The 24969-nt window shown below is 46.4% G+C and overlaps 1 protein-coding gene across 2 annotated transcripts; it reads right to left on the reverse strand.

Moving 5' to 3' along the window:
• Positions 1-24200, reverse strand: LOC117002112 (dipeptidyl peptidase 8). Of its 2 annotated transcripts, XM_033070935.2 has the most exons (20): positions 24154-24200; positions 21915-22184; positions 20360-20472; positions 19300-19473; positions 18338-18506; positions 17043-17153; positions 16584-16712; positions 15083-15144; positions 13944-14044; positions 12445-12622; positions 11075-11234; positions 10236-10315; positions 9702-9854; positions 9046-9181; positions 8164-8309; positions 7517-7663; positions 6979-7131; positions 5427-5569; positions 4674-4785; positions 1-4124 (listed from the first exon to the last, which is right to left on the reverse strand). In XM_033070935.2, the coding sequence occupies exons 2-20, from the start codon at positions 22171-22173 to the stop codon at positions 4002-4004; spliced, it is 2649 nt and encodes an 882-aa protein (XP_032926826.1). In that variant the 5' UTR covers positions 22174-22184; positions 24154-24200; the 3' UTR covers positions 1-4001. The 2 variants fall into 2 exon arrangements, 1 of the variants encoding a protein (XP_032926826.1); XR_006163041.1 differs by lacking the exons at positions 1-4124; positions 4674-4785; positions 5427-5569; ... (5 more) ...; positions 10236-10315; positions 11075-11234 and adding an exon at positions 13492-13651 and having other exon boundaries at positions 12535-12622; positions 13940-14044.
• Between the last annotated feature and the right edge of the window lie 769 nt (positions 24201-24969).

A 24969-nucleotide genomic window follows, 5' to 3' on the forward strand; every position in this document is an offset into this window, starting at 1 on the left:
TTCAATTTATTTAGCAGCATCTTTATTGCAACAAAGGTTTTGTAATAAAACGCAGCAAAACTAATGTCTCCACTTTACATGATTAAAAGCCATGGAGCTTGGGTGGGGGGAGGGAGGGAGCCCAATAAACCCACTGGAGTGAGACATGCAATTTTGTTAACGCAAACAGCAGGCACTTCATGTTCTCAAATTAAACACCTGAACTTCTACTGTGCAGAACAGCCGAGGAAAAACCGCAGGAAGAGCTCTCTGCCCCTCCAAAGGGGCACGTGGAAAGTCTCTGCAGGGTTCTGGCACCAAGGAAACAGGCAGCCCAAGGCAGGGCCTCACCTGGCCTGTGTTTTGCTCACTCAGGCTCTGTTATTGCCTGGGCAGGGGCTGGGTGTCACAGCAGCAGGACAGCTGGACACAACAGACACACACAGCAGGAGCACAACCCATTTCTCCTGGCAGGGAATATGGGCTGGAACTCAGAGCATGAGAATTCTCCATAATTTCCTACCCAGGTTCAGGTGCGGGTGCTCCAGGGTTAAAGCATTACTACATTATCCCACTCAGAAAGTTTTTCCATAGCCTATTTCCAAATGCCACTAGTAAGGAGGGAATGCATTTTCCATTCTAATATGATGAAGTTAGCTATTTTCAAAGCTTTGCTTGGTGCTTTGAGCTTATTTTTCCATTGAATTTGTAAAAATTAAGCAGTTCTGTGTAATTTTACTGTGTTCTGAATAAAAAGAGATCATTGAGAACAAAGGGAGGTGGGGGTGAAACCCAACAGCTTTGCACATCCCACACTCACAAGGCATCACTGGAAGCTGCACTAAAATGGGGTGAAAGAACATGCTTTCACCAGGAACAAACACAACCAAACCCAAGCACCTCAAAAGACAGGAAACTGCCTGCACCAACACACAACAACTTCAGTATCTCAGCACTCAGATCCCCATATTTGATATATGTTCTTAAACATTCATCTCAAAGACACCTGTGCAACTAAACATCCACCATGCCAGGAAGGCTCAGTCCCACTCCTGCTCAGAGCAGGACAGACACACCTGGAAGGCAGAGGGGCCAAGCTCTGCTTTGGGGGCCACAGCAAAGGCTCCTCCTCACACCTTTTTGCTCCACAACTTCCCTTGCATGTGCTGGCCCAGGATCTCACTAGCTCTGCTTAAAACTCATGTTAACCAAGAGATTTTTTAACATGCAGGAAGTGATGAAATACAATCCCAAATCTCAACCAGTCTGGAAACCTCCTTGAGTGACACTCCCATCTCCAGGACTGTGAGGTTCAGCCTTGTCCTGGTCCTTGCCCAGACCAGGAGTTCACCTTCTGAGGTGCAGGAGTGCCACTCCCCCCCAAAAATAAAGATGCTAAATCCCTCAGCACTAACACCTTCCTACCTCTGCAGTCTTGATCACAATGGGGCCTTTCTTCACTGGGAATTTAGATGGAACCAGACTTCATCTAAGGCATCTCTTTTGCAAGAACTACAAAACTCTGGTGGTAAATCCTTCCAGCACTTCCACAGGATAAGAGAGCACGGGGTCTTAAAGTGCTTAACTACAGAAAAAGAAAATAAAATGGTAGGAAAGAAAGAATCCATAATTTATGTTATAAAACAGAGCAGTTACAGTATATTGTACTTTAATAGCTTTTTGAAGTATATATTTAAAACAGTGGAAGGATGCATTATTAAAAATTCTGTGTCAGCACTTAGAATCACATCCTGCCTCAAATCCAAACCCAGCCTGGTTTACTCACAAAATGTTTAGTTCTTCAGTCCCCCAAAAAAGCACTGTTTGATGAAGGCCATTTTTGTTCTGTTTTTTTAAACAAAAGGATTAATTTCATCTTAAAAATCATATACATTTACATTCAAGGGTAATCACCTCTAGAAAAAGAACAAAAACACCCCAAAAAAGCAAGTTAATTTAATATTGAACAAAATATAAACAACCTTGGAAAAGGTGAATACTATCCATGGGTAATTTTATACATATATGTATATATGAACAGATATAGATATATGTATATATAATACAGCATAAACAGTTGGGAGCACAATGGAATTCCAGAGGAACAGCTTTTTTTATCTCTACCCATGTGCTCCTCTCTTGGGTGCTGACTGCAGCACACTCCCCAGGGATGCTGCCTTTGCTCCAGCCACAATTAAGGCTGAGAGGACATTCCTGGAGCTGGGCTCCTTCTCAAAATCAACCCCTTATTGACCTGCTAATGGTGTTTTAACTGATCCACTTGTAATCACTGCAATCTGAAACCCAGCAAACAGCCCGAACCAAGGCTCCCCAGTGCAGAGGAGCCACTCCCTGCACCCTGGTGGCTTTGGCTCCTTTGTGTATCCCAAAAACCGGATCCTGTTCTCACAACCCTGTAACTGCCCTGGCTTTGGTGCATGTGCCCAGGAGTTTAACTGACAAAAGATGCAGTTTGATCCCATACAGCCAGACTCTGTTAAATCCCAGAGTTCTGGGATCAAGCTGAACAGTACAAAACCAAGGAAAGTACAAGGTTACAACATGTGGAGTTCTAAGAGCGTAAACACTAAGAGTGATTCCAGATTTTCAGCAGACGAAGAGAAAATCATGCTCTGCTTCTCTCTAGCACCAAAACAGAAAGGAAAGGAAGTTCTTGGGTTTCTAAGAAAACCATTAAAACTTATCAGAGTCCCAGAGGCCAGTCTCAAAGGGAGAACTTTCTGCATTAAAGAGAATAACTTTCTATGGATTTCTATCCTACCTGTTGCCAGTTAAAAGTGCCTTCACATATTTCTGCTTTTCAGCCAAGCCTGCTGCTTAGTTAAAACCTCAGTAGGAAAAACACAACTGGGACTGCAACTCCTTGAGGGTTACCTGAAGCTGTACAGAAAGGGGTTCTCAAAGACAGCATCATCATCATGCACAGTAGTGCTAGAAAGGACCCAGGAACAGGGGACTGGAAAGGGCATGAGCCTGGGAAATAGCCCCTCATACATGAGGAAATTCAACAGAACAGTTCATATTGCCTCACATGTAAGGCCTCCTCACACATCCTCTGCAGAACTTGGAATTAGAGTATTGAATTTCTAAATTGTAACATGATGCATATGCTTATATCATGCTGATGTGAGGGTGAGGAAGGAGTATTGCAAACCCAGCTCCAGAGTGAACATCAGGAAAAAAATCTCAATGGGATGCACTTTGAAGCTTGTTTGAAAGTTTACAGTTTCTGCTCTTTAACTTATGTTAGTTTGCACCTCAGAATATAAGATTGTTATGCCCATATCACAGTAAAGTATCAATTCACTTCTCCACTGAAATCAAGTACAATCAGGATAGGTTCTCAAGCTGCTGGAAGAAGAATGATTTATCCTAAGGGAGAAGGAATCAAAGAACCTGGCATCAACTGATCTGAAGCCAAACTTCAAATATAGTAAGAGGCAGCTTAAAAGTCTTTCTTCTTAAAAAACAATTAACATCTAGACAGGGGATGTGTCCAACTTGTGACCACCTTCTAAGGAGTGAGACACATCCCTTTCACAAAGCATAAAAGCTATATGATAGCATTTGAAATTAATAAAAGTTGTAACCATTCAGGTAAACTCTTGCTGTGTAGTGAGTAAATCATCCAGTATAACATAAGATATCAAGGAACACACTGTAAAAATACATCAATTATGCCATAATGCTTTTAAAAAGTGAAGATCTGGTGCTGTAGAAGTATTTTCAGTTTCAGCTCATCTCCCAAGAGAACACCCATGGTACTTATTATACCACAGACATTGGATTTTATTTACAACTTAAACTTGAAGTTTAATAACTAAAGTTATTAGATCACTGTACTTTAATTTCCCGTATGGCACCAAATTTACTTTTAAAAAAGTGTCTGTGAGGGTGTGTACGTGTGGCAGGCACCAGAAAGCAACGTTCCATCCTGTTTTCTCTAGTTTTCTACACCTCCCTGTGCAGAGAGCAGCCGTGGAGCAGAGCTCTGAGGTCAGTCACATGGCCTTCATGGCAGCAATGTGAGAGCCCAGGTTCTCCTGCAGGTAATAGAGCAGGTGCAGTTCGTAGTGCTCCCCCGACTCAGGGACCCTGATGCTGTGTCTCTCCTGAGGGTAGATCTGAAATGGAAAATAAAGTCATGAATATCCACGGGAGTTGAAGGTGCCAATATTTAAATCAGTCCCAGAGCCACATGGAATGTCCCTGAATTGACTCTGCACCTGAACTGACACACCTCATCCTCCACTGCCTGAACCCAGGAGAAGCCACTGGGACCCAGCTGTGCTGGAGGGGATCAGCCTGGCTGAGCAGAGGCAGCTCCTGGCCAGAGCACATTCCCACTTCTGCAGTGTGATGTGTGATCCCTGGGCTCCACCTGCACTGAGCCAGCAGAGTTTAATTAAATGCAGAACCCTTTTCCATGCTGCATGAACACTGCTGCACTGCCTTTCAGCTGCAGATCTCCACAGGAACAGCCTTAACTGCTTATTTGCCCAATTTTTCTTTCTGTAAATTCATAAAATATTAACGTTTAAAAAAATGCTTGGCTCAAATGCTACAATTTTATCCTGGAATTCCAAGGTGTCCAGCACAGCCATGGCACAAGCTCCAATTCTGGACTCCTCCAAGACACACACATTACCTTTACACCCTGGTTCTGGTCTCACCTGTAGGTCATAGGGTTTCCCAGCTCTCACCAAAAAGCTGAGTAAAATACTGGTGTGTGCAAAGTGAACGTTCTCATCCAGGAATCCATGCAGCAGCAGCAAACGGTTTGGTCTGGGAAAAGCAAGAGACAAACAGTTCTAGACAGCATCCCACTCATTTCACAGTCCTACAAAAACACTCCCCAGAAAAGAGTATTTGCATTGAAAGCAGTAATTGCACAGTTGTAAACTGCTCTGCATAGGCACATTTCTCAAACATGTTCCTTCCTTCTCTGAAAGTTCTTCCTGCACATGCATGTTACAGTCAGACCTTTTATCTGAATATCTTATTTATTTCTCAGCAATGCTTCCCTGCTTGGACAATATGAGGCCTTAAACCTTGATGATTGTCAGCTCTTTGGCAAGAAAGTCCACGGCTCCATCTTGCTGTGCTGAGATAGCCTCAGAAAATACAAAAACATACCAATCAACTAATTTTTGTTTAGCTTAATGTGGATCTAAAGTGCTAATCAAATTGAAGATATGTTTGTCATTTCTTTAGACACAAAATATAATATAAAAGGGCTTACATGGAATGGTCTGTAATTATGTAAAAGTTTATTAGTGTTGAGTATTGGTTTGGGTTTTTTTAGTATTATTTAATGTGAGCATTTGTGATTAGAGAAACACCAATAACAGGGAGATAAAAATGTGTCTATGTGGCTTGAACTTCCCTGGTAGGAAAAAGAAGACAAAAGCCAGAAGCAAACTTACTCAGAAGGAAACTTCTCAGCCTGCATGGCCACAGATCCCAGGTAGTAGCCCTGCTCGTTGTGCTCCGGGTGCCCCATGTAGCGTTCCGTGTATCCCGTGTCATAGAAAATCCACAGTGTGACTGGGGCTCCAGCTACTGCCACCTGCCAGTGCCACAGAGAGGGGAATGACAACAGTGACCCTGACCTGGGAGTGACAACAGCCACCATGACCTGGGAATTACAACAGTGACCCTGACCTGGGAGTGACAACAGTGACCCTGACCTGGCAATGGCAACAGTGACCCTGACCTGGGAGTGACAGCAGTGACCCTGACCTGGAGTGACAACACTGAGCTGACCTGGGAGTGACAACAGTGACCCTGACCTGGGAGTGACAGCAGTGACCCTGACCTGGGAGTGACAGCAGTGACCCTGACCTGGGAGTGACAACATTGCCCCTGACCTGGGAGTGTCCTTCCCTCCCATGGCTTCACCCATGTTAACTTCATCCACAGTTAACTTCCTGTAACTGTGGAAGGAGCAAAGCAATCCTTGCTGTCTCTGCCCCAGCTCAGCTATGATCCACATGTGCTGGACACCAGTGAGAGCCTACAGGTAAACTGGAAGTGACTCTAAACATACCCCTAGCAAGGGATGCTGAGGGAAGTGCATTCTGTGAGGTTTTGTGGGTTTGGGTCCATTTGCATGTCTAACAGAAACAGCTCCCTAGGACTCAGCAAACTACCCTGGCACAGCTACCAACAGCTTGCAGACAGGCTTGTGGGGAAAAAAAAAGACACAGAAAAAACCAAAAAACCACCACAAAACCATCTAAAACCTCTTTGCAAGGCAGGTGTTTGTAAAGGTAAAAATACAACAATTGTTAAGGATTGAGACAAATAATTATTAAACATTCCAGTAATATTAACACTGGATTTAAAGAAAGCAAGAGCAGCCACAAAGAACAAAATACACCTCAAGGGCAATAAACAGCTCTTCACACACCTCTACCAAAAGGCAATCTGTTTATTATAGTGGTCTAAAATCAGGTAGGCACAAGAATCTCTTTCCAGTACCTCTCCCCATCCTCAGGCTATCCTCCTGGCTGCTTCAGAACACACTGCTCTGCAGCAGCATGGGCAATTTGATCTGAGAATTCAACAGCCTGCAAAGGAACCACTCTCTCAGGGCCAAAAAGAGGGAGGATGAGAAGGAGGTGTTGTTTTACACCAGGATGGTTTCCCTTACCTGGTTCACAACACAAAGAGCTCAGCTGGCACAAAGTGGGCAGCAGCTGACACTACCTAAGGTACCTTCAGCACAGGGGACCTCAGATAGGTAGAGGTACAGCAGCACAGCTAAGTCATTGCAAGCTCAGCAGTCCAACAGCTGCTAGAAAAGCAAAGTCACCCAAATAGAAGAGTCCTGAAGAAAGCAGCCATTGCACTGTGTCCTAACTTGTCTACAGCAAGCCCCAAGGTCTTTGTGCTGTGACCACCCACAGAAGTCACACTATTAAAGGAAAGATTCTGTCTGCACCACCAGAGTAAGTACTCAATGCATGAACATACCCTGAAGATATCTGACCTCTGTGTTAAAGCCATTAGGGACAGGTAGCCTCCGTAGGACCAGCCGTGAATGCCCACACGCTCCAAGTCGATGAAGTCGTGCTGTGATGCCAAATACTGCAGCCCTTCCACCTGGTCATCGATTTCTATCTGTCCCTGGCAGGGCAGAGACAAAGTTCTGTTAGTTACAGGCACAAGTTACATTCTCAGCATTGCCCAAGACAACCACCTTCAGAGCTTTGGTGCTCAGGAGTGATCCATGCTCAGAACGCAACTGTCCTGCTTCATGTGAGCTGCAAATTATATCTGTGAGGAATCACAGCCTCATTATGAACCCTGTGTCAGGTTGCAGCTGGTTCACAACCTCAAACCATGACATTTTACCTTTCTTCCTTCAACTCCCCTCTACACACTTCCTGTCCCCAAACCCCAGGAGTGTCACACAGGCAGTGCTGGGCGCCTGTGCCAAACCAGTGCTGGTAACACTGGCACTCAAACCCATCTCTGGCTGAGAACAGAGCCAGACTCAGAGCCCACTTACCATTTTGTATTTAAAGGCTCCTTCAAACTTCAGCCCTCGGTGGCAGGAGCCCCTGTTGTCAATGACAACAACAACATAGCCTAAAGAGGCCAAAGTGTTCAGTCTGAAGTACTTGATTCCTTTAAACCGGTTGTTCACCAGCTGTACCTGGAATACAAGAGTAGCACAGAATTCAGAGGTCACCTCTTAATCCAATTTCAGATTTTATTTATATTTACCTTCCTTTAAATGCTTTATACAATTTTATTATGCAAAGTTTTCAAGATCCCTACTCCCTGCTGCAGGATTCTCTCTCTCTGCTGTGCAATAAACTCTACCCCTAATAAAACAAGCCATTCTGTCTCACACGTATGAAGAGCTGAACTGAGGCAACTGGAGAGGAGCAGGAGACAGAACTGGGAACAAGGACTATCTGATTACCTTTTCTCCCAGTTCCAGTTCTGCTATTGTGTACCTGTCCTCAGACAAGTGGCAGTGCCTGGATCCATGACCTGGGAACAATGAATCCTTACAGCACCTTTGGCCAAGCACCTACTCACCCAACAGGCAAAATGACACCTGCTGGATTCAGCACAGAGCAGGAAGTGTTCCTGTAGGAGAGCAGTGGAGTGATCCCTGCCAGCCCATCCCACTGCTCACCAACTCACCTGAGGGCCTCCATAGATGAAGAGCACTGTGGGGTACTTCTTCCCAGGCTGCAGGTTGTGGGGTTTGTACATCATTCCATACAGTGTGAACCCCGTGGAGCTCTCAAAGGAGAATACTTCAGGGGGAATGTAATCAGGAAGAGGACCTGCCATGGGAGGGAGCAGAGAGCCTGGTTTTAACAGGAATGGACAAGTAACAGCTCTGCTGCACCACTGTCCTGTCACCAGTCTCACTGCAATCCCAGTGGAGCTCCCCCACACTCTCCAGTGGGTGTGGCTGGATCCAGGCAGAGCCTGGCAATGCCCCAGCCCCAGGTGAGCTTTCTGAGCTCTATCACATTCCCATCCCTGCTCTCCTGTGAGTAACTCTTCTCCCCTGACACAGCCATTACAGATGTTCCATCCCTTTGTAATCCCACTTAGGACTGGCTACATTAACACATGGAAAGCACAGGACACGGAGTATGCCCCAGCTAAGGAGAAATAAAAGGCAACAGAAATCCAGTGGAAGATTATAGCCCAAGAGCTCTCCCATGAAGACACAAGTAGGCAGCAGCACACACTATTTAAGAAGTGCACCTCCCTTCCCAGGAACACACTCTTTGGCAGGCACATCAGAGCAAGCAAATGTACTTAAATCCCTCCCTGAGCTAAAACTGGCAGGAGAAAATTGGTAATTTCCACTCTAAATTCCTTCATGGTCTGTTTATATCCATTTGTTGCTGAGCTGAAAATGTCCCTCCTGTACTTCCCAGAACTCCTCACACAACCCTGAGTTTCAGAGACAAGCCACAACAGCAAACCTCAAGCAAGTATATGCTGGGATATCTTTTATCCTGTGATCCTGCTTGTCCTTTTCCTGTTCCTCACCCATGCCATTACCTGCTGAATCTAAAATGGTAGCCCAGAATTCCTTAGTCCTATGAGCTGCATCATCTTCTGATCCTGTCAGCCGGTACAGGGACACACAGTGAGGGCTCTTCTGATTACTGTACTTGCTGATGAACATGTCACAGTCCTGGGGAGGAAAAGAACATGCCTTGAACTCCTTGGTGCAGAGTCACAAGCAAGTGATCATTTCTTTTGCATTTACATCTTTCAGAAGGTGCTTTGGACCAAATTAAAACAGAAATCTGAGCACTTTTGTTTCTGAACTACTACAATCCTTAACACTCCAAACCCAAAGATACACCTGCAAATGCAAGAGTGGCATGAAGAGCTTGTCACACACCTTCTTCTGGGCCATGAATTCCCAGCTGGATTCCTGGAACTCCACCCAATGCTGCCCAGGCTCATCTCCTCTGGTGATTGCTCTCTAGCCCACTGCAGGCAGAGAGCTCAAAGAGTTTCAAACAACTCATCCTGGCTCCTTTTGCCTGAAGTGAGCTGGACAGCAATGGAACCAGGAGGTCAAGCCTGGTTTCCAGGGTGGTTTTACACACTGACTGTACAATATACAGGAGGGCACAACACAGCCTGAGATCTGCTTTTGCTGTACATCAATCCTGCCCTGCCTGCTGAGTGACAGGCACAGGTACCTGGCTGACACAGCAGGCGTGTGAGTAACCGCGCTCCGTCAGACGCTTCACCTCGCCCGGGTTCTCGTAGTTAACAACGTACAAGTGATGCTCCAGAGGAGAATCTTTTGTGCCTTGAAAGTACACCAGTTTCTTGGCTTCATCCACATAGATCTGTCAGGAACAAAACAAACAGCACATCCCTCATTATCCAGTTCTACCATCTCTCCCCCACGTTCCTCCTGTCCCAATTCCATAATGCTGATTTGGAGCCCAGCAATCTGCAAGGGACAAACCAAACAACTGCTCTCACTGTCTACAACTCTGTCAGGTTGATTCAAATGATCAAAGAATTCATCCAGCTCAGAGATGGAAGAGCAGCAGTTTGGGGACCATTCCTTCCCTCCTTGAGCAAGCTCACAAGTTACACAGGACAGAAATACTGTGTATTTTGGCTAAAACCATACTGGATTAACAGATTTGTGCTGATCCCTCCAAGGGACCATCTCCCTGCAGTGTGTGGCAGAATATCCAGAAAGCAAGAGCAAGACTTACATTGGATCCATGTCTGCCAAGCACTTCCCATTCCCCACTGGTAATTGCTATCTCCTCTTTGATGAGGCACTTGAAGTCACCTGCAAATATTCAATGTACAGAGATTTTTATTTCTAAAAAATATTTTGTCACTTGCATAGAAATAAAGGTTATATACTGAACAACAGGCAGGCAAAGAAAATATGAAGTGTCAAAAAGAGAGCATTTTGCAAGAACTCTGTTTTTGTAAGATCATTTCATTTCCCTTAGAATAAGGGAGATTTAGCAAGAAAAAGAAATCAGATGCATTCAGAGAAATCTAATCAGCCCAAGATATAATACTATGTGGGAAAAAGACCCACAACAGTTGCATGAAACTAGGAAAACCTCTAGTAAAATTCTGAGTATTTTTTGTGCATACAGAGTTCAGTAGGTGCCTTCAACACACACTAAGTAAATTATCACAGCATGGAACTGTGAATTTAAGAACACATGCTGTGGAAAAACCACTCTGGGAGCTCTGCACACAGTGATTTTCTGCATCTGAGCAAGACCGAGTTCCAGCAGTGAAGAAGAAAAGCCAACTATGTCTCAGTATCACAGGGAGCTTGTTTCCCATCTGGCTTTTGGAAACGTTTCCCTCTAGTCCATAAGGAAGGATCAGGGTTAAAACTAAGGCATGCTGAGAACAGAATAACCCCTGCACAATTTCCAGAGGAATGACTTTACACTGAAGTGCTTTCCTGGACAACGGTAGAAGTTTCCAATAAGACATTAATTCCTGCCATCTGGAAGGACATTTATGTCCTCACTGGTCAGCAACAAATAACCAGTTAAAGCACAAGAACAGTTGCCCTTACTGGGGGCAGGGAGGCCTCCACAGGAACGTTTGTACTTGCTCTCCTTCAGGACTGAGGTGACCTTGTACAGGTGCCGGAAGCCTGTTTTGCACTCGGAGGCAAAAATGAACTCTATCTCATCTTCGTGGGTTTGAGGGAAGACATGGAAGATATCATGGATCTGAGGAGACAGAGCAGTGGATTATTGTTAGCAGCAGGATTCTGGCACTGCAGTCACACAAATTATGCTCCTCTTGCTGCTCTACACAGACCACACAGTTCAGGCTAACTGGGTGCAGCTCTCCTTCCTGGGAGAGCCAGTTACACTTGGAGCAAGGGGAGTCTGCAGCCAGTGCCACCTCCTTGCAGCTCCAGCCTTCTGCCAGTCTAACTCTGTATCCTGGTCACCAAACTCATGAAGTTTTTCTGCACCTGCCCTTCTGGCTTAAACACAGAAATGGGTCCAGCTCTGCAGACCTCTGTCCTGTGCTGCCTGCAAGTGAAGGATTATTCAAAGAAGGATGAGCTGACATCATCTTCCCACTCATCAACATGCCAGCTCTTGCTTCAAGGGACAATCTTTGCAGGACTGGGGAGCATTTATCTTCACAATATGAGCCGCCAATCAAGAACCACTTCAGACAGTAAAAATAATGGAGAAAGGAGAACTCACTGTACCATCCTGAAACCAAACACTAAGGAGAGAATGTGTTATCATAGACAGCACTTGCTGCATGGGGACCATTCACTGGAAGGCTTTGTGCAAATACTCTCTGCTGAAAGATCCAACTATGTGCCAAGTGATTGATGCTCCCAGGCACACCTCCAATGGGATGTCACTGCAGAGACAGGGATCTATCTTTATGTGCAGCAGTGTGAGGAGAGGCACAGTTTACAGCAGTGACCAGGCACCCTGACTGCTCTCAGCACAGGCCCTGCAGTTCACCTCCCAGAACATCACACCCTTAATCTGTTTCACCAGAGCAGATGTAGCTCAGGAGGGGTTCAGTGCCTGTTAGCTGTGTCTCAAGACTTTTCACCCAGTGTCACCTTGCTACGTCTTTGTTGCCCAGAGAATATTTTATCTGGCACTGCTGGCACTAACAATTGGCACCAAGAAGCTGGAGAGTGCCAGTGACACAGTGGGCAAGGGGCTGCCTGGAAACACCAGAGCTCCAGGCTCTGCTCCTGGCTCTGAGAACTGCATTCACTCAAGCAAAGCAGGTCTGTTTTCACATCCCAAATCTTTTCTCTACATCCTGTTTTTCACAGCAGAAAGCACTGAATATGCACAGAACTTGCATAATGGGATCACTCCCCTTGGCAGGACAGTGACAAACATTGTTTGAGTGCTACCAACTGTCAGAGAAGGCTGAAATTCAAATTCTTACATTTATCCAGATGTCTGTCGTTTCTTCATAAATAATGAAAGGTGTAACAGAATCTGGTACAGCATCAATAAGTTTCTGCCTTTCCATTGCATCATCTTCTGTGGGGATGAATAATGCAGGAGGGATCAGGACTATCTGAAGCCGAGTTTGGGAGCGATCCAGCAAGATGGACCAGATGCTGTTGAGGACACAGATATTAGAGAAAATAACATGCAACCATGAGTATGACACAAGTCTGAAAATCTCAGCAGACACCCAGTAGCACTAGGCATTTTGAGGGAGTCAAGAATATTCAATTGGAGATTAAGTCACGTGCAAAATTTCACCCACATAAACAAATCTCTTCCATAACACAAGAAACCTATTTTGCTTCATTTTAATATTGCATAAGCACTGCAAGTTCAAAAGTTTAACTCATTCTGTTCTCCCCGATTTGAATTGTGCTTCAAGGGAGAAAGAGAAGAGAAAAAAATCAGAGGGAATAATGAAGCAGAAAAAATTTCAATTGAAATTTCAAGATGCTAGTGGAAATGCTACTGTTAGATGTACACCTGGCAGAGAATAACACTGGCACCTAAAGGGACCAGCAGCAGCCCCTGCCATATTCTGACAGCTTTATATGTAGCTCCAACAGTAATTCTGCAAAAAGCAGGATAATACAGCAAATGTGTCCCTGTATTTCTTCCACATTTGGATGGGAAAGAAATTAAAAAGGTGAAAGCCATCCTTAGATTCAAAACCTGGAGGAGTGCACTTCTGGAAAACCATGGGATCATTTGGGTTGGAAAAGACCCTTAAGATCATTGAGTCCAACCATTCCTCCAGCACTGCCAAGCCCACCACTAACCATGTCCCCAAGTGCCACATCTACACAGCTTTAAAGTCCCTCCAGGGATGGTGATTCCACCACTGCCCTGGGCAGCCTGTGCCAGGGCTGGACAACCCTTTCAGTGAAATACCCTTTGGGAAAAGCTTCTGGTGAGTTAGAAACACTGTACTACATCATCTACAGGGTTAAAATGACATGCAAATGTAAGTAGCACTTACAGCAGGTTTTCTGATCAGTAAGTCTGGTCAGCAAGGATGGTCCAGTGGTTAGGGCGCTAGCCTAGGGCCTGGGGGACCTGGGCTCATTTCTCTCCTCAGCCACAGACTTCCTGCGTGACCATGGCAAGGCACTTAACCTCTCTGGGCTTCAGTTCCCCATCTGTAAAATGGGGATAATAGCACTGCACTCTCTCTCACAGGGATGCTGAGAGGACACACACATCAAAGGCTGCGAGTGCCCAAACCCAAAGCAGTAGGGCCAGGGAGCAGAGAAAGACACAAGGAGGGCTCTGGTTTGGCTTTTGGAAAAATGGTCCCCTTTGCACAAACAAGTTGGTAGCAATGTAAAAGTGAAAGCAGGCTTAAGCTGGAAGGAGACAAAGACCACTACAATCTGCTTCTGACTGTAGGACCCCAAACCCTCTGAGCAGAGACAGGATTAACATACGCACTATTTTCCTTCTGGCGTCCACCCAGCTCTAGCAATGTACTCTACTCCTTCAAAGAGGATCTCGAAGGGCTGAACTAGCTCTTTATCCACAACATCTGCAATCTGTTGACAAAGCAGCAATTCAGTGACACTGAGATGAACCCCCACAACCAGATTTTCATGCACGATGAGAGCCTGGACACAGAAGACTTTTTCTGTGCAGCTTTTGCAATTTAGATTGTTCAGCCTTTGCAGCACAGGGGACTGAACCCTGTCTGTAGCCAGATCCCAGCACAGCAGGAGAGCAGCACACTGCCAGCACAGCCAGGGCTGGGAACAGACAAATCAGGATGCTGCTCACAAACCCATCATTCATCTTGCACAACTCATTTGAACTCTCAGTTCTCCCCCTGTAAAGGGGAGGTGATTTGTACCGAGCTCTTTTGTAGGATTTTCATGGATAGGTGCTGAACATCCTGCATGACACCAATGTGGCTCTAATCCATGAAATGCAGGGCTGCAGTCTGTCCCTGCTGGGATTGGGAACAAGTCCCAGTGGTACCCAAAGGGTCCTGAAGGCTTTCCCTGCCTTTGCTGGCTGACACCAGCATCACTATCCCAGCAGGTGACTGCTGATGGCTGAAGGAGCTCAAGAGTTGGGAGAATTCCAGTAATTTATGGCTGTTAATGTATCTGTTTGATAAGATTAATTTCCCATCTGTCCAAAGATCTTGGACTGGGCTGTGGAAATTTCTGCATCTGCTTAAAAAATCCCAGGGCAAAAGCAAAGTTCATCTCTTTCCATATGTTCATGCTTTTGTAAGGTGATATACTGTATTTGCAATCCAATTTTCCCAGTATCTGAAGCCAATCAAGAGATCAGTCACATAAGAAGGTCTAACCATCCACACCTACAATACTCTGCTCTGCAGCTGAGCTCACACACCAGTGCTAGCAAAGAAAAGCACAGCCTTGAGAAATACTGCTGCACACTGAGTATCTGCACAGGAATGAGCCAAGGGCACTGCCTCCAGAGAAGCCAGGAAGCCATCACAACCAGGAAAGTTTCTTTGTACAGAACTGGAAAATGAATTTGACAAAATAAAAATAAAAATCACAGCAACTAAATGTATTTGGCACACAAACAGAACATAGACTTACTCTGCCTTCTGCATTGATTGTCACTTCAGAGATCTTGAAAGTGACCTTTGGATTTGCTGTACCTAAAAAAGAGATGTTAACAGTCAGGCATCAATTGTTTGTTGTGCATTATTGTGGTGTTATTCACACAGGACTGGAAAAGGCAAACAGCAGAATACTCTTTGATCAAATAGCCTCCCTGCAAGCCTGAGAGACAGCACAGGACCAGGCAGGGAAAAAAGAAACTGCAAACATGAAGTGATTTATAGGCTGTAATCCTGCAAACAGATCAAGAGCCACACCATTGTCCTAGTCAGACCTGTCTCCCAAAATCAGTGGATGCATTTACATGGTGGATGTGAATGCTCAGGAGTGACTGGGATAGCAAAGGTTGTTAGGTTGTTATTCCAAGGTGGTACACAGAACGTGATCCAGTGCTAAAGAGCATCTGTGAAAATTAAATAACTAAAAACCTACTGCCATTACTGGTGCCATTATGATAGTAAAGCTACATATTGTTTAAGGGATTTGGGTTTTTGTTAGTTTGTTTTCTTTGCATTGAATAGAGCCATGGCAAAATACTCTCAGAAAACTGAGTGTTCACAAGCACCAAAAAACCAGTGTCACCTCTTACTTCCCAGCCTCACACTGAGCCTTTCCCTATCATTGACACAAGTAGTAAATCAGGGAAAGCAGAAAGCCTTTCCAGTGAATTGGGGAATCTACAAGATCTGAATGAATTCTGCAGCTTGAAGAGGTCAGCCAAAGAAAGATGTTTCTCCAAAAAATGAAGATTTCAGGAGTGAGGAAAAAGAGCAAACCATTGTTACCTGAGCAATGTGTCCTGCTGTGACAGCAGAGACAACTATGAACTGTTCAAACTTGCCCCACACCTGACAGTGAATCAGCCCTCAGCAGCTCTGCGAAAATCCCACTTCCCTGCCTCCAGTGGCACTCCACTTCAAGCCTGCCCTCAGCCCTTCACTGTTGAAGCCTCCAGATCATTCACTGTGTGCAAATGTGACCACAGGAGGTTTTCCTGGCAGGCTGCAGCAGGACAGGTTTGCTGTTCAAAGTCCAAGAGTAATCCTGGAGATCAGAGTCCTCCAGAACTTGAACTGCCAGGGCACTGCCAGCAGCTAAACAGAAATGCTCCCAAAACACCAAAAGGCTGTGATTCTGGAGCTGTTCCCTCAGAAATACAGGGATGTAATGAGAATCAACTCCTCAACAACTCATGTCCAGGATCTCAGAGAGTGGCTCAAACAGTGACAATGAGAGAGAGTTCCTGCCAAGTCCTGACAGCCAGAGCCCTCAGTAACCACAAGGCTGCAGTATCAGCACAGCCACAGTGACTCACCCAGCCTCCAGAGCAGCTTCCCCAAACACATTTGCACAACTTTACACCAATTCAAAGACTACTCAACACCTCTCTGCTCCAGTCTTGGAGTCACTGCTGTCAGGCACATGGAATAAAATTGATGTCTTCCAGAAACAGAGATGTAAAGTTTTAGTGTCTCACCAGTTTTGGGGTACCGGAAGGAATCTGTTCTTCTTGTCTCCAGCATGGGTGATGTGACATGGATAATTTCCACCTCTGACTCATCGTTTTCTTCATAAAGAATCTGAAGAACTTTACCCCCATCCAGTGCTGTAAATGAATTAACATTACAGAATTACAGAACAGAATTATCAGTTATTGCAGGCATCAGTATTCTCTCAGGAGCCTGAACTGATTGGAAGGATGAAGAAAAATCCAATAAAGCCTGTGATTCATGTTTCATTAAGGAAAACACTGAGACTCCTACAAGTCCCACCACTGTTGTGAGAAGGGAAGTCTCTCCCCCCAGTGCTCTCCTGTAACCTGCCCCCTGCTGCAGACTGCTCCAAAGGAGGCCATTCCCAAATTGCACAAAGCAGGAGGAACAGAGAGCTCTGCACTGGACAGGGCCTGTCAGACACGATGGATCCCCACACTTACTGGGCTGTGCCTTTGGGCACCACCAGTAGCCAGTGTATCTGTCAAACTCCTCCTGCAGCACAAAAGTAGCCACGCCAGCAGATTTGGGATCCTCCTCAACATTGGCCAGTTCTAAAAAAAGACACCAAAAGAATTAGTTCATGATGTGCTGCAGAACCAAAGCAGTTCTGCATTATCCCAAACACAGCCCAAGTTCACCCCCAGGGAACAATTACTAGATAATAAATCTGACTTCTCAGCAGATTTGTTTTCTGCTTCCAGCCTTCTCTGTTCATATATTTAGGGAGGATTTAATCCTCTCTGACATGGCAGCTTGTTTTAGGAAAGGAAAGCCATTCTCTCTTCTTACTTCTACCTAATCAGGTTCTCAATTAGTCTAAGAAAGAAAATGTTCTCTCTACTTGAGTTCAGTGAATTGGAACTTTTAAGAAAATCAAAACCCCAAACCTTTCTGAACAACAGAACTGAAAATATGAACATCCAGAAAAATGAAAGCATCAATATTTCACTCACTGTACGAACCAAAAGTAACAGACTTACATAACATCTCAACATGATGACATATCCATAGGGCTTCAATATTTTTCCTGTTACCCTGGAGGTAACTTAGCAGCGCTCCATAAATAATTATCATCTGAGAAGGAGTCACTGCTACAGTTTATTTTTACTGTACTTACATAAGATTTTAATATTAAGCATTTAAATAGTCTAAAGCATTATTATGAAGTGCCAGAAATTTCAATTGACTAAAATTTAAATTATATAGTTTAAATACAAAATGAAATTGATTTTTAAAGTGCTTTATCTACAATTTCTCATTTTCTTTCTTCCAGAACAAATGCCTAAAACGGAGTTGAAGAGGGTAAGAAGTGAAAACCTAAGTTATTGAGTATGAGGGGCCAGCAGAAGCCCCAGAGCTATTCAGAAACTGCCTTAACTGCTTTCAAAAGTCTCTGCAGCCTGATTTCACTGGCAGAAACTTTCCTCCAGCTCTATTCCACCCACAGCTCCTCCACTCCAAAAAGGCTGTTCCAGTGAAAAGCAATGTGCTGTGTTTCTGGAGAAGAGCCCCTCCATATGTATCCAACAAACAACTCATTCTGCCAGATTGCACAGTGCAGGGAAAAGAATCATCCCACAGTATCTGCACTAGGGGAAGTCTATAAATGTGACAAACAAGGTGGCACAAGGTGGCCATTACCCCCATTTCAGGAGAACCTTTAGTGCCATTGCTCAGTGCAGTCTAGCAAGAACAAGTGCAGAGGAGGTAGAGAATTGAATTCAGGATGCATTACCATTGTGCACAAACGTCAGCCTCCTTTCTTCCCTGGATTCTATATTAGATATCCAGATGTCATTGCAATGGATAAATGCAATCCAATTTGGATCAGCTGGGCAAAGCTTGGGATCCATCCGGATATTGGGACAACTGGTCTCTACCAGAATGGGTCTTAAAGGCTGTTGCTATTTGGAATTAAAAAACACAAAAGAAACACAGTAAGATATGATAACACAGGAATATATCCACCAAGTAACCTGGATTTCAGGAGAGCACAGTAGTGTGGGCACTGACTTCAAATACATGTTTAGAGAGGAATCTACCCACTTGACACACAGGAAAATACTATGCAGATATTTTATAGGGAAAGGTGTGCCTCTACCATGGTCTCATCAGGCCTCTTTTCCCAGAGCTGAGGATCAGCCCCAAATCAGAGGGCAGCTTGTGTAGAGAAGCCTGGCACACTCTTAAAGACAGCACCCCAAAAGGGGCTGGCAGAACACACAACCTTATCCTCCAAAAGCAACTCAAGATACAGTAAATTACCCCTGGCAGCAGGGCTAGACAAACACCAGGTAATAATAATAATAATAATAATAATAATAATAATAATAATAATAATAATAATAATAATAAATTATTCAGCCCCAGGGACAAAAGTTGTCTCTGATGTGATGCCTGACTCCATGGAAGAGCAATGAGCCTTTTGCTGCTTTTTATGGACACTGCTAGTCATGAAAAATCAAACAAATCTGTTGTCCTGCCTTGCTGCCACTATTTTACCATTCTTATAGCCCTGCAACTGAGTTTCTACAATCATGGAAACACAGCCTAGCCTGTGCAGAACCCTGTTCCCAGGGTTATCAAGGTCACTTCCTGTGCCAGTGCAGTAATTGCTGATCTGCTCTTTGCCCTCACTCCAAGCCAAAGGAGGTCCTTGCCAGAGCAAAGTCCTGCAGAGAGGATGAGTAAACTCACGGTGAAGCCATGGGGGCCTCCATCTTTCACATGGTAAATGCCACTCCCTGCCTGGAACAGGAAGGTGCCGCTCTCTCTGTGGTAATCATAAGAGGCGATCCCGACGGTGCCGATCCGCTTCCTCTCCCGCAGCAACTCCTCCTCCCGGGAGTACATCCCATAGTCCAGGATGGCCTGAAAACAGGCAGAGAACCCAAATCAACACTTCTGCTCTGCATGCCTTACCCTGCTTAGAAGCAGATGGCTGAGCAGACATCCTCCTCCTCCAGAATCCTGCTGCCGGCTGGAACCCCACTCCTGCTTTGCCTCTGCCATCAGCGCTCGTAGGTGCAGGCCACGATCAGATCCCACACAACTGTAAACTGATAGCCACTCCTCCCATAGCTAGGCCAGCATTATTCCCAATACTCCCTGGTATAAGAAAGCTCAGACTGAGGGTTTGTTATTTCTAGAATGAGCAGAAGAGACTTTGCTCACTTTCACAGACATGCAGTGACTGGGCTGGTGGGAGGAGAGCACAGCCGGAGTTTTATGTCTGGCTGACAGCCCCGAGAAATAACACGGGGAAAAATCCACCTCATTCCATGTGGGGTTTGTCCCACCTCCTCCAGCCTGCCATGGTGCATGGGATGGGATGGTGCAGGCTTGCTTGTGCAGCAGGGAAAAGGGAATCCACATCCCAGTGAGTGGGAAAGGGATCCTCTGCTCCTGTGTGAGTCACAGAGCCACTGACTGATCCTCGGGGGAATCATCACTTCGCCTGCAAGACAGCAGGGAAGTGATTGGAGACTCCAGGCTCCTTCAGCAATCCCCAGGATATCACAGCACAGAATTTGATGCAAATTAGCACTTGCCATCTCTGCCAGCAAAGGAGTCATCCAGCACACAGAGAGGATGGAACTCCAAACACTGAGGAGAAAACTGTGCTTCATTTTGGGATGGCTGCAGGGTTGGCATGTACAAGGAGAATCTTTACATTTTTAAGACAATAAACTTCACATTTTCACTATGAAAACCCTGAATCCCAAAGGCTTGAAGCAAGAAAGAAATCAGGACCCACCGGAAAAAGATCCAGAAGAGGCTTCCAGGAAAGCAGCAGGACAGCAGCTTTGTTTATGGTTTTGGGAATTTCAGAGTAGAAGAGTGTGTTCTCCCTGTTCTCCCCAGACATTGCTATTGTGAAAGTGAGGTGAAAAAGAAGTATATTAGCTTTGTATAAATAATCCAAACAATCTCAAAGGATGCCCAGGAACAGTTTCCCAGGCCCTTCCCACCAGAGGAAGCACTGATGGTCTCTGCACTGCAGGAATTCCCTGCTTCACAGAGAAGGCAGAGAACAACACCACCCAGGCTTACCCCATGCTGCTCAAAGCACTCTGTGTCTCCTAACTGCCCTTTAATTCCATAAGCTTTATAAATCAAGGAGGGCTTTTGTGCCAATTCCCCTGTCTGGGATACACAGCCTGTGTTTCAAAGGTAACTGAGCTTCAGGGAGGTTTGAACATCCCTGTCCTGCTCCTCTCTCTCAGTGCTATTCAGATTTCTGAAGGCTCCTGCCAGGGCACATGGGGATCAGACCAGAGGTGTGCTCCAGGGAAGGCCAAGTCTGATCTATAACCCAGGAAGGGGCACTTGGAAAACTAGAGCTCATCCCAGGGGAATCAACCTCAACCCACCCGTGATGTGCTTGAACTCAGCATCATCCAAGGATTATGACTCCCATCTTCTGAAAAGGGAAAAAAACCAGCAGTGTTCTGACTGTGTCACTGCACAGCACATGCAAAGACTGTGAATCAAAACCTGAGCTTAAGCAAGTAGCCTAAGTGATAAGCAGTGGGGCTAGAACATGGCTCTGGCTCCTAGGCCTCTGCTTCAGCCATTGTTTCTCCCTCTAATCCAGGTTTTCATGGATTTATGTTCAGCTACTGCAGCTCCAGACAAAAGCACTCCTCCACCACAAGGCCTGCTCTAAAAAGCCACTCAGAGGGTTGCTCACAGTATCACTTATGGTCAAATCACTTCCACCAAGTGAATATTAATTAGTGAAACAATGCACAGCTGAGGCACTGAATCCAAGAACAACAAACTACATGAAGCTTTTGTTAATAAGACCAAAATGTTGAGAAAAGTATTAACTCCCTAAGCTGCCCCTGACCTGTGCTATTTATTCCCCACAGGATTCCTGGAAAACCTGCTCCATTGGTAGCTGAGGTACAAAGAATTACACTTAAAATCTTAGCTTTGGAAGGAAACTTTGAAACAGAACAAGGCTCCACCCAACAGCTGTAATAAGAGAAAGGAGATAAACCTGCACGGCTTTTGGAGAGAGTATTACTTGGGGTGACAGAAAAGGGACTGGACAGACTTCAAGCTTGGGATCATGGCCCAAAGGACACTTCCCAGTTCTTTTCCAGGCCTAATGGGTCACCTCCAAGCACGCCACTCCCATGGGAGATTACCTCACAAGTTTTAATAAGATATTACGATCACAACCATGACTTTTGAGCAGCCAGTGTGGCCTGGAATCCCTTTTGATTTAACTGCCAGCAACACCCAGCTGTCAGGAGCAGTCAATGCCAAACAGCCCTGCAGTGACACTGTCCCAGCCAGCTCACCCAGGTAGTAGATCCTGTCGGAATGAGGTCCCTCAGGATCATTTTTCTTCACAAATGTGAAGTCATGAGGAGCTTTTGCCATCATGTATCCATGATACTTCCGTGTATCTGTGAGCAGTTTCCGAAGCTGGCTCCAGGAATGCCTCTCTACATAGAAAGGTTCCAGTTTTGGCTGCTCTTCTCTTGGGACCTGCTCCTCATGACCTGCAGTCTCAAAGATTTCCAGGCCCGGCTGTTCAGTTTCCATGGCTGCTGCCATGTTGCATGTTTCTGGAAAAAACAGAACAGCAGAGCTTCAGCTCCAGCAAATCCCCACTGCGCACTCCCAACACACCCCACAGCAAAAATGCTTTAAGAAAACCATCCTTTCATGTGGGGAATAAAACTCACAGCAGAAGAAAGAGGACTGGGAAATATTTTTCTGCTCTGGAAAACAGGCTGGCACCACTCAGCCTTTCAGAAGGGACTAAAGACTTCACAGAGCCACAGATTTATTGTTGTTTTTCCCATGCCCACACATACCAACCACTCATTTCAGGTCGTGAAGTGGATAAATTCTTCCCCTTTAAGCTCACACTTGCTTCCTTCCCTCCAAGACCTCAACAAATCACCTCCCTACACTGATATCGGAACAGAGGAGCAAGAGCTGGGACAAACAACTGCTCAGAAGACACAACACTGGTAGCTGTCCTGGAACCATCAGCCCACACAGCAGCTTTAGGTAGCTCATGTCCATTATTCTCCCATAACTTCTTGGGTTTATCTGTATCACCTTTCAAACTAAGCTCAGAAGGGTCTAGCAGTGATCAACACTACTACATGGTCCCAATTACTAATACCAGAAGGGGACACAGTGAAAAAAGCATTTCCTTAATGGATTTATTTGCAACACAAGTCTTATCTGCCCAACAGGCTGTTAATTCAGGAGATATCTCTTCCTGCAGTCAGCTGGGCTTTACAAAGTGTATCTGAGCTGAAATTATCAGCCCAGACATCTGGCAAGAGGAAACCAAGTCCTCCCACTGTAAATCCCAGAGCTGAGGGCAGCTCCAAAAGGATCCAAGCTATGAACTGCTGTCACATAGCTCATTCCTGGAGAGCCCAAGGTGTAGGATTGTCAGTCCTCAGAGGGAGGAAGGGGGTGCCTATATATAGCATGGAAAGACTGCACAAGTGTTGTGTACACTGGTGGGGCACAGCACGTTGGCCTGAGCCTGACAAAACACTAATACAGCCTAAATAAAGCATTTCCCTCGAGCAAACAGGCACTGAAGGATCGCTGGAGCTCAAGACACAGGCTTGAGCAGCTGCCAGAGCTCTCTGATGGACTGGCTCTCCCACGGCTCTCCAGAACAGAACAGACATCTCCCCAAAGGAGTGAAAAAGATATGATCTGCACCTTGACACAAACCCATTTTAACATTAATAGTTCAGTTTCACCTTCAGCAACACAAACCAAACAAACACGGGTCTTTCTTCTGCTCACGCTATTTACAGCACCAAAATCCAGAACAAAAGAGCCCTGTCCAACTGGAAGGAGGGTCCAAGGCATGCACCGAGCAGTGCCGTGCTCAAGACAGCATCAGGAACTGACAATGAACCTTCAAACCTGAATTGCAAATCTCGTTTCATCTGAAGAATTCTAACAAAGAAAAAACGTCCTTTCGCCACCTACCCCCAGATGCTGCTATTTCTTAACCCGACCTACTTCTCGCAGGAAAAGGGATAAAAACCGAAGAGCAGCAGACGTTAACGAGCCAATGGGAACGGCCACCTGGCACGGGAATGTCAGCCCAGGGTGATGCTCCCGGGGTTCCTCCATGGCCGGGGGCAGGTCCCGGGGGACGGCGGGCAGATCGTGGGGATCCCTCCCCGGCCGAACACAGATCCCGGGGAGCCCTCCACAGCCGGGAGAGAACCTCAGGAGGTCCCTCCACGGCCAGGGGCAGATCCAGGAGGTCCCTCCACGGCCAGGGGCAGGTCCCGGGGGAGCCTCCACGACCAGAGGCAGATCCCAGGGCGCCCCCAAGGCCGGGGACACATCCCGGGGTGGAGACGAGCAGACCCCGGGGGTCTCTCCACGGCCGGGGCGGCGGCCAGGCCTGGCCGGGGACGGAAGGCCAGGCCACTCTGGGTCAAGCCCCGTCCTCCCGCCCACTTCAGGAGTCCCAAGGCCCCCAGGGGTCCTCTCCGGAGAGGAGCCCCCTGCCCGGCCCCCGAGGCTCCCCCCGGTACTCACGGCGCTCCGCGGCGGCGCTGCTGCCGAGCCGCCCCGCCGGGCCGCTGCTGCCGCTTCCGCTTCCGCTTCCAGGAGCGGCCACGGGAACCGAGCCGAGCGGAGAGGGCGCCGCCTGCCGGCCGGGAGGACCAAGGGCAGGGATGCGACATCCCCCGGGCACGGGAACCGGGACACGGGACACCTTGCACAGGGACTGGGACACACTTCCCACAGGGGAAAGAAATTCCCAGCTGTAATAACGAGTGTTAAACCCTGGGCACACCCAGGCTCCAGTGCAGAAATGTGAGCCTCCAAAACAACCCAAGCTCCAGAGCTGTGAGCTCCCAGCCAAGCATTTCTATACCCCTGAATTTTGCTTTGCAAAGTACAGTCCCTATTTTCAAAGGAAAATATTTTCCGACTCCCTATAAATCAGAAAAAATTACTTTTCTGCAGGTGCTCCCTTCGAAATGCACACGCAGGTGGAGGCTCTGGGTCACACCGGGACCTGAGGGTTGGTTTTCCCCACACGCTGCCCCAAAGGGTCTGTGGGGTTTGTGCTCCAAAATCCATCCTGGGGACCATTGCTGCAGCTCACCCGACCTTCTGTGGCACTTCACAGCCCCAGGGCTGGCAGAGGGTGGGAATCCTCCATCCAGGGGCATGGGCCATGGAGCTGCTATCTCCACAGCAGAGATTCACACGGAAACCCTGAGGCTGGGAGAGAGAGGCCATGCCAAGGTGGGCCTGAAGGAGGAGGGATTTGCTCTTGGAATGAGGATGGCTGTGGGAAACAGGCCCTCATGTGAGCTGCTGAGGGAGTGAGTTTTTGGAAAC

Source organism: Catharus ustulatus, chromosome 12 (assembly GCF_009819885.2).
Source record: "Catharus ustulatus isolate bCatUst1 chromosome 12, bCatUst1.pri.v2, whole genome shotgun sequence".
Lineage (NCBI taxonomy): Eukaryota > Metazoa > Chordata > Aves > Passeriformes > Turdidae > Catharus > Catharus ustulatus.

What these genes read in the sequence shown, in the direction of transcription:
- LOC117002112 (XM_033070935.2), bottom strand. Translation starts at nt 22,173, where the DNA reads ATGGCAGCAGCCATGGAAACTGAACAGCCGGGCCTGGAAATCTTTGAG. An exon ending in CGACAGACATCTGGATAAAT is followed by an intron (nt 11,235 to 12,444) that starts GTAAGAATTTGA and finishes CTGTCTCCTCAG; the next exon opens with ATCCATGATATCTTCCATGT. An exon ending in AGAGGTCAGATATCTTCAGG is followed by an intron (nt 5,570 to 6,978) that starts GTATGTTCATGC and finishes TGGCACTGGCAG; the next exon opens with GTGGCAGTAGCTGGAGCCCC.